Here is a 9,908-nt window from a genome sequence, read left to right as displayed (position 1 = left end):
AACTATGTCCAATAGTTTTCTTGCTGAGTCTTTAGGGTTTTCTAAGTATACTATCATGTCATCTGCATAAAGGGATAGTTTTACTTCCTCTTTGCCAATTTGTATACCTCTAATGTCTTTATCTTGTCTTATTGCTATTCCTAAGACTTCCAATACAATATTGAAAAAGAGAGGAGATAATGGGCATCCTTGTCTAGTTTGTGTTCTTAAAGGGAATAGAAGGCAGAATTATTAATAACACAAACTAAGTTTTGACTAAGAAGAAAAGCAAAATGTGCAGACTTAAATGAGCAAAATATAAGCTTGCTTTGATTCATCTATCTTTCATTTGAAGTAGTTTTTGAACTTTAGTTTATAACCCCTTGTGCTGAACAATAACATCTTATCTAGTCAGTGAATTTGCATAAACTCTTTAAATACATATCTTCTTTACTCTTTGCCTTGCATTTAGAAACAATTGTTGATGCTCAATATCAAAGGCCAAGACTCCAAATCATACCGAACTGGTTTATTACTTGTTACAATAAAGAAAACCTTGATATGTGCAGTTAAGAGAGGGTCGGTCAGAAGGGGCTTGTAGGGTGGATGTTCATGTTAGAAGATTTGAGAAAGAATTCAGTTCAATGTAGTTTTGCTGTGTACTGAAGTAGAAAGGGGTATTATATTACCATCTTAGAGTTAAGACATCTTAACTTTTGTCTAGGAGATGGAAGCAGAGATAACCTATAATTAGCAATAGGGATACTGAGACACTGCTGCATGGAAACTGTAAGGGGATGATTTCTGTCTTTTAGTGGAATTAACATAAAGCTCTTGCCATTGTCATCAGACAAGAACTGATAGAGTGGTCTCTGGGTGACCCTATTTTTGGATGGACAGCATAGGAGAGAAAGACCTTGGGGGAGAGGGATTGGTGCAGTAACTAGGGCAATGGGGGTAGGTGTGTTGGAGTCAGTGAGACTGGTTCAGGACAGAGCAGGCTTCAGAGCTGTTGTACATAGGGTGACTATGGGTCCCAGGTGACTTGATAATACATGACAATGAAACAAATGTTGTTTTTAGTTTATCTAGTGTGTTTATCTAGTGTACTATAGCTGAATTGAATGCTTTAGCAAAGACTATTTTTCTCACAGTCTAGATACTGAATTCAAGATGCTGGCTTTAGGGAAATGTTTACCTTCTCTCTGGGCTCTAGGGGAGGGTCCTTGCTCATTGGTTCCCTGGGGACCTTCATGCGGTGCAATTTCTATCTTGTCCCATCTCTGACAGCTCCCTTACTTGTTGAATTGCCTTTATATAAAAGAAGGAGATTGCTATGCACTAGCAGTACTTCATAAACACAACAAAGAAAACTCATTCTCAAATGAGATTATAACCATTGGGAATATATTAAGGGAGCACCCTCATGTTCATTATGATTGTTGGTTTTCAGTAGTACAACTGTATAATTTAGCGCTTAGTGTCAAGCAACTACCAGCTGAGAGATGTCAGATTTTTCCTTCCTTCCTTTCTTCCTTCCTTCCTTCCATCCTTCGTTCCTTCCTTCCTTCCTTCCTCCTTCAGGAAAATGTGATCTTCACCAGCTAGAATATTTTACTAAACATTAAACTTTTCTGCCTTTCCTAAACACTCAACGCACACAATTATACTATTATACTTTTTTTTTATACTTCACATCTTCTCACTAAGTGTTGAAAAGATTGTCTCAGGCCTCATAACTCCATTTATCATTACCACCTCTCATAAAATGTGGCTTCTATTACTAGCTCTGTTTAGATCCAAACTACACCTCTTCACTTTTCCTCTACAAACTATTCTCATCCAGAAAAAAAAGGTAATTCCTTTTCTTGCCATGTTGTTGTTGTTGTTAGGTGCCATTGAGTTGCTTGCGACTCATAGCGACCCTATGTACAAGAGCTCTATACGCTCTTCTATCCTGTGCCAACAGCCCAGGGTCGTTCCCACATTTCTTGTATGCCAGGAACTGTTTGTCATTGGAACTATCCATCTCCCAGCTGGCTGTTCTCCAGATTTCTTGGCACAACTTAGTTAGCACATCCAGGCCAGTGTCTGTCAGTTGAAATATGTCAATTGGTATGCCATCAACTCCTGGAGCCTTGTTTTTTGCCAATTCCTTCAAAGCAATTTGAACTTCCTCTTTCATCACCATAGCTCTTGCTCATATGTCATTTCATAAAATTCTTCTCTGTCAGCCAATTCCTTCTGATACAGTGACTCTGTGTATTCCGTCCCATAATACATTTATTATTATATTAATTAAAATTGTGCAATTATTTATACATCATTTATATACCAGCTTTTCTTATTGCATTCTAAAGTCCTGGAAGATAAGGACAAATTCTTTGTCATCTCATTGTCACAAGCAAGATGATATGTCCGCTCAACTAATTTTAACTGAGTATCAATTATTTCTCACAAAGCACTAATCCCAAGTCCACACCATTTTTCTCATCTGAAAATGAGATTTTTCAGGTGTTCACCAAGGTTGACATGAAGGTAGAATATAAGTGTAAATGTGTTTATAAAAGCATCCTTTACATAACTGATTCTTCATTTCTGTAGCAACATAAATTCTCCCTAGATTCATTAAATCTACTTTCAAAGGAAAAGTTTGGCTTCTTGAAGGTAAATAAAGTTTCATTCTTGTGTTTCACTTTTAGCTGTTCCTCGGACCAGTGACACTCAGTGCAGTTCTGTCCCTGAGCCCAGATATGGAAGGAGAATTGGTTCTGAATTTTCAGCAGGTTCGATTGTTCGGTTTGAATGTAATCCAGGATATCTACTTCAAGGTTCCACGGCTATCCGCTGTCAGTCTGTGCCAAATGCTTTAGCTCAGTGGAATGACACCATACCAAGCTGTGTAGGTAAGCATGAATGTGTCAGGCATGATAACATGCATGAAGATTTAGTTCTGAATTTCGGAATTGTGGTATAGACCTCTTTTCTATGCATCTATTCTATCTATACCAACTGATCATGCTCATGACCTATTTAAAGAATAATTTATTTTGTCAAAAATAATTGAATGGTAGTTAAATCTTAGCATATATTGTTTCATAGCTCATCGTATTAACAAGTATAAAGCATGTTTTCACTATTTATTAAGTTTGCCATCAGCTCTAAAGCCATGAATATACAACATAATTTCATTTTGAGGAAAATCATTAATATGTTGATTTGCTATATTACTTGTGTAATGTCCCTTTAATAAATTTATGCTGATGAATGTTCACAAAGTAATAGGTTAATGCAGATGGAATAACAATGGCATTATTAGTTATAATTTATTTGTTTCATTTTGTGTAAGAACCTCTCTTGCAATCATGATTATACTTGAATTCATTTATACATTTTAAATTTCTATCCTCTTTGGACTTTCTTATAAATCCATTAATAACATTTGGAGTTCCTTATATGAATGTAGAAGAAAATGTTCTGCCAAAGAACTTAAATAGCAGTAGATATATTATTCTAAGCAGAATTAGTTTTAAAGAGGTCTTTATTATTTATTGTCCATGATAAAGAACTTGAGAAAAAAAATAATATATATATAAATATATAAATTCTCAGGACTTATAGTTTAAGAGAATGAAACTAGGGCATAATCAATAGTATTACTATTAAAACAGGAAGAAGCAAATCACATTTTAACTTGGCTGAAAAGTGTTAATTAAAATAGCATAGTATGCATAAAGTTCTCTAAACTTTAGATAGCACACCCAAATAAAGTGAAACACAAAATCAATGTTTGCTTCAATGCATTCCACTTTTATTAAATGTAATTATTTTTGGCCTTTAGTTCCCTGCAGTGGCAATTTCACTCAGCGAAGAGGTACAATCCTATCCCCTGGTTACCCTGAACCATATGGTAACAACTTAAACTGTATATGGAAAATCATAGTCACAGAAGGATCTGGAATTCAGGTAAGTTCTTAATATTCAAAGTCACAAACACCAGAGCTTAGGTGATGTCCCCGTTTCAATCTTCTTCCTTGTACTTTTTTCTTTATTATAATAAATTATAAACAACTGTGCTGTATTTTTCTTAATATCTCTGTAGTTTCTAATCATATTCCTTAATTTAAAATTAAAATTCTGTTTTTTTATTTTTATAATAAAAACTGTCAAATACCATTCATGGATATTTATTATGCCTTCTAATAGTTTTCTAATAGTATTTGCATTGACTATACACACAAACAAATGGATATATATAATATATATGCATATATGTGTTTGTATTTCTTAAAATTCTCATATAATTAAGCACATTTCTTTAAGTTGAAAGTAAACATTAATGCCATATTCTTCTTTGATAGATTCAAGTGATCAGCTTTGCTACAGAACAGAACTGGGATTCTCTTGAGATTTATGACGGTGGTGATATGACTGCACCGAGACTAGGAAGTTTTTCAGGTAAGAAGGCCAATTACTTATTTTTGAATATGAAAAAGGATCTAAAAAACAAACAACAAAGAAACTCCAAACCCAGAAAAACAACAACAAAATTAAAATTCAAAATAAACATTTTCTTCGAATATTTTTTTTAATGGTTTCATGAGTTCCAGAAGCTCACAGTAATACTACCAGTGTACAGGTAGGAAAAAGAAAGCTTTGTACCCTGGTAACTGAAAAGTGAAATGAAGGTGTAGGCAGAGACTTTTTATACTATGGATTTAGTGAACTGAAGGTGTAGACAGCTTTTATACTATGGATTTTAACTGATGGCAGGATAGGGAGAACTAGAAAACAAGTGAGGTTGGAATGGTGTGAAAATGAGGTAATTCTCATTTCCTAAAAGAAGATGATCTAAAGGTAAGCAATTTAGAAAAATTAAACTACATGACTCAGAACTACATGAGTTTCTTCTACCCTTAACCTTTTCTTTGGAAATGACCCTACTTAGAAGAAAACAGTAAATAAAATGTATTCAACTGCAATTTAATTTTTGCAAAATAATAATGAGTCTCTGGCAACTCAGTGAAACATAACAACAATGGAATAACAATTCTTTCCAAATGTCCAGGCAGTCATGTAATTTACTTCATTACCATTGCCTGTAAGCTTTATACAGATTCCTAATACCTTTTCTTGTATTCAGGATGTAATCCTACTTCAGTGTACTTTGAAAAGGAAGGATTTTTGCATCTGTATTTACGAGAGAGTATTGATTTATAGTTTGCTTTTTTGCAAATGTCTGTGCCTAGTGTTGACATTAGAGTTATGCTTGCTTCATATGATGACTCTGAGAGTGTTTCTTCTTTTTTTTCTGTTTTTAAAAATAATTTAAAATGATCTGGTGATAGATCTTCTCTGAATGCTTGATACATCACTTCAGCCTGACGTGATCTGTGCCAGGACTTCTTTAGTAGGGGAGTATTTTTATGACTTGCTCAATTTCTTTTTTTATGATGGGTATTTTCTACATCCAACTCTGTCAATCTGGATGCACTGTGACTTCCAACAAATTGTCCACTTCTTTTAGATTTTCAAATTTACTGGAGTAAAGCTTTTCATAATATTCTGATAGTATTGAATTAATTTGGTTCTGTTGTAATGTGACCTCCACAATTGCGTTTTTGAGTTATTGGTATTTTCTCTTTCTTTAAATTTGTCGATAATTTGTTAATTGTATTGACATTTTTAAAGAACCAATTCCAGGTCTTTTTGATGGTTACAATTGTTTTGCTGTCTTACATCTCATTAATCCTTGGAGAGGGATGGCCAGGATACTCTTTGGAGACAAGCATAATGAGGCTTGACCTCACATACTTTAGGCATGTTGCAAGAAGGGACTATTCCTTGCAGACGGACATGATTCTTAGAAAGGTTGAGAGTCAGCAAAGGAGAGGAACCAAAACAGGCTCAAATGTGTCAGAAAATGTGATGATGGTACACAATAGGACAGGGTTCAGTTATGTTATTCATATGGTTGCTTTTAGTTGTTTTCAACTTGATGGCACCCAAGAACATCAATAATATATCATTGCTTTCAGCTCTTGTCCTTATAATTTCTTTTCTACTAGAGTCTGTAGTTATTTTTATTTTTCTCTTTGATGGTGGTGTTGAGTTAGGACTTTAATTTTGCTTCTTTCTTCTTTTTTTTATGTTTACCTATTTCTATGAACTATTCCTTGAGGACTACATTAACTGTATCCCAGAGGATATCATATGCTATATTTTCATTATAATTTGTTTCAAGGACTTTTTTTTTTATTTCATTTTTTAATTCTTCTATAGCCCAATCGTGTTTTAGCATGGTGTTATTTAAATAGCTTTCACATGGATGGATTGTGTTTGTTTTTGGTTTTTTTTTAAAGCTTTACTTCCTGTCCTTGATTTCTAGTTTTATGACACTTTAATCTGAAAAGCTATATGACCTAGAAGATGGTTACCCATGGTGGACAGTGTTCGGTGGTGCTCTCCAGTTGAAACAAGCTTGGAAGCAGGAGTGGCATCCACTTCCATAAATAGCTTGCCTCCGGAAACCCCATGAACCTGAAGAAAGGGTGAAAATCACGAACACAAGGGTTGAGGACTTTCGTTTATAGGGTCGCTAACAGTCGCCTACAACTTGAAGGCACTTAACAAAGTAAAAACAATAATCTGAAAAGATACTGTGTATTATTTAAGTATTTTTTAAATGTGTTGAAGCTTACTTTCTGTCCTAAAATAAGGACACAAAGTGTCCTTCAATTCTAAAGCAGGTACCATGTGTACTTAAGAAGAAAGTAAATTGACTATTAATTGAGTGCTATACATTGAATATATACACAAGATTGACTGTATAGTTTAGATCTTCACAACTTTGTTATGTTTCTTTTGAGTTTCCCTATCTTTTGGTGAGAGTGATAATGTTAAAGTCTCCTACCACTATGTGGTGCTGTCTAGTCTTTTTTCAAGCCTTTTAATTGCTTCTCATGTGTCAGAGAGTTGGACAATGACTAGGGATGATATGAAGGGAATTGATACCTTTGTGGTGCTGGGGAAGAGTGTTAAATATACTATCGACTGCTAGGACAACAAACAAGTTTGTCCTGGTGAGGGTGAAATCAGGATGCTCCTTGGAGGCATTTCATCTGACATACTTTGGGCATATTTCAAGGAAGAACCAGTCCTTGGAGAGGGACATCATGCTTGGAAGGGTGGATGGACAGAGAAAGAGAGGAAGATCATCGATGAGATGGGTGGATTCAGTGACTGGGTAATGAGGCCAGAGGTATCAGGGTATAGTACATGGTGTCACCATGAGTCAGAAGTGACTTGACAGCATATAACAAAAACAACAACCAATGTTTTACGTATTTAACAAGTCATTCATTTGGTATGTAGATATTAACCAAGGTTATGTTTTCTTGTTTTATGGTGCTTTTCATCCTCAAGTCTATTTTAGCAGAGATTAATATTACCACTCCAGCTTTTTTATGGGTGCCATTAGCTTGGTATATTATTTCCACTCTTTGATTTTTAGTCTATACTTTTTCTCATTTCTTAGATGTGTCTCTTGTAGGCAACATATTGATGAGCCTTTTTTTTACCATACTGCTTCCTTTTTTCCCGTTTATTGGTACATTTTTTCTAGCTGCATGAAGTGTGAATACTGATAGTCAATGTTTTATCTTTGTCATTTTGCTGTAGTTTTTGTTTTTCTGTTGTTTCTGATTACTGCGGCCCATCCATTTTCCTTTGGTGTCTCTATAAAGGACTTCTCTTAGAATTTCTTGTAAAGTTGGCCTTATTTTAAAAAAAAAAACAATTCCTGAGTTCTTCCTTTTCTTCAAATGATCTAATTTCTCCTCCATATCTGATGGTTTTGCTGGGTATGGGAGCCTATGTTGGCAAATATTTTTCTTTCAACATTCAATATATTGCATCCCACTGTCTTCTTGCTCACATGGTTTCTGCTGAGAAATCAGAATGTAATCTAATTGGTTTTTCCTTTGTAGGTGATTCTATTTTTCTCAGGCTGCTTTTATTCTGTCTATATCTTTTATGCTGTAGAATTTAACTGAGGTGTGTCTTGATGTTTTTCTTTTGGGATCTAGTCTTTTTGGAGTTTGCTGAGTTTCTTGAGTATATATTTGCCTGATCTTCATAATACCTGGGGAATTTTCTTCTAGTAACTCTTCAGTGTTTTTAGTGTTTTGCTTGCCTCACTTGTATTCAGAAGTTCCAATTACACTGTTTTCTTTTAATGTTATCTCACATGAGTCTAATTTTCTTAATTTTTATTCAGTCTCTTATTTTTCTTCTATTGTATTCCCTTTAAGGTTTGTGTCATTAGCTCACTGATTATCTGTTACATCTCTTCTATTCTGCTTTATTGCCCCTATAGAGTGTTGGAAACTTCTGCCATTTTTGGTCTTGATATTGTGGATTTCATTTTCATGCATTTATGTTATTTCTAGTACTATTTTGGCTATACCCTCTCTGTCTTGTGAAATTTTTTTTTAAGTTCCTGTACCTCTTTTCTATAATTTCAGTTCTTTCTTTCATCATTGCATTTTCTTCTATAGTTGTTCATGTTTCTCTATGTCAATATATTGTCTGTCTCCTCATGTCTGAAGTATCCACTTTATTAATGATTTACATTCATTGTTCCATTATTTGCACCATCTTCCACAGCTGTTCATATAACTCCATATTAATCTACTTCTTCTGGCACTCTATCTCTCGTTATTTATTGGGTCTACAGTATACTCTGCTTTTCTTTGATAAGGCTTATTTTGTTTTTTTATCTACAATGTTTTGCATGGCCTCCTGCTTTCTTGATATTATGTGAAGCTTCTTAGCCACTGTTTCAATTATATCTTGTTGATTGTTTCTTTTTTATGATGTTTTTAATTAGTTGCAGGCTTTAAATATTCCAATTATGAGGGTGTACAACTTGCTCTCTTGGAAGTCCTTTCTGACCTTGTAGAGTGGGAGAGTTTGCCTTTTATAAAATCCTTCAGGTCCTCCTGGTCAGCAGTGCAGTCCTGCATGAAACTGTCTTATTTTAGGCCTCTCTCCTACAGTATATGTTCTTCTTTGTTCTGAAGACTAGTCCCATCATGGCCAGTTTTCCCAACTTGAGCAGATTCTCTCCAGGGGAGTTGCAGGCCTCTCAATCTCCAGTACCTCAATATGGTTGCTGTGGAAGTGAATCTCTCACTTGATCTTAGCCCCCTCTCTTAAAGTCTGTTTTGCTCTTTACTCTGTGAAGAGATGAGATAAGGTTCACCAACTTGAGTAATTTCTTTCTAGCAGTACATAGACAGCTTATTCTTGATCACTTCAATGTGCTGAGTCAAAGAATGAGTCTCTCACCTGATTGCAGACCCTTTTCTTAAATTGAATTGTCTCTTTGTTCTGTGAAGTGGTTCTGCAGTGGTTACAGTTTCCAATTAGAGGAATTTTTATCTAGGAGAGTTGCCATGCCACCCTTTCCAGCACATTGAAATGCTGGCTCTGGGAGTGAGTCTCTCATATGATTGCAGCCTCCTTTGTTAAATTCTGTTGTCCTCTTTTGTCTGTGAGTGACCCCACAGTGGCCAGGCTCCTCTATCACTCTGTTTTTTATTTTTATCTTTGTTTGATTAACGGAATATATTTCTTCTTAAGCATCTGTATTCTATTTTTACTTCACATGTGAGAAAAAGAACATGAATAGTGGACAAACCATTAGCCCTGCCACTATCATTTTAGCACATATTGTTGTGTACCATCAAGTTGGATTTAAATTATAGCTGATGCTCCAGCAAGTTTTCAGAGATCGTTATCACACAGGAGGAGATTGCCCATCTTCATTCATGGAGCAGCTCATAAATTTGAACTTCATGCTTTCAGGATTGCAGTGCAGATTCTTAGCACTAGGCTGTCAGAGCCCTATAAATGTCCTAAAATAT

The 9,908-nt window shown here is 35.0% G+C and overlaps 1 protein-coding gene across 1 annotated transcript in view; it reads left to right on the top strand.

Annotated features, from left to right (window-relative positions):
- CSMD1 (CUB and Sushi multiple domains 1) overlaps window positions 1-9,908 on the top strand; it is a 2,584,888-nt gene that overhangs the window by 2,104,009 nt on the left and 470,971 nt on the right. Inside the window, exons 33-35 of the mRNA XM_006895025.1 lie at window positions 2,682-2,885; window positions 3,821-3,945; window positions 4,341-4,437. Of these exons, the coding sequence (XP_006895087.1) occupies window positions 2,682-2,885; window positions 3,821-3,945; window positions 4,341-4,437 (426 nt within the window). The remainder of the gene's footprint in view (window positions 1-2,681; window positions 2,886-3,820; window positions 3,946-4,340; window positions 4,438-9,908) is intronic.

This window comes from Elephantulus edwardii, unplaced genomic scaffold (genome assembly GCF_000299155.1).
Source record: "Elephantulus edwardii isolate Elephantulus edwardi_28Jun2011 unplaced genomic scaffold, EleEdw1.0 scaffold00154, whole genome shotgun sequence".
Taxonomy (NCBI): Eukaryota; Metazoa; Chordata; class Mammalia; order Macroscelidea; family Macroscelididae; genus Elephantulus; species Elephantulus edwardii.
Note: the sequence above shows the minus strand (reverse complement) of the source record. Positions and strands in the feature narration are given on the sequence as shown.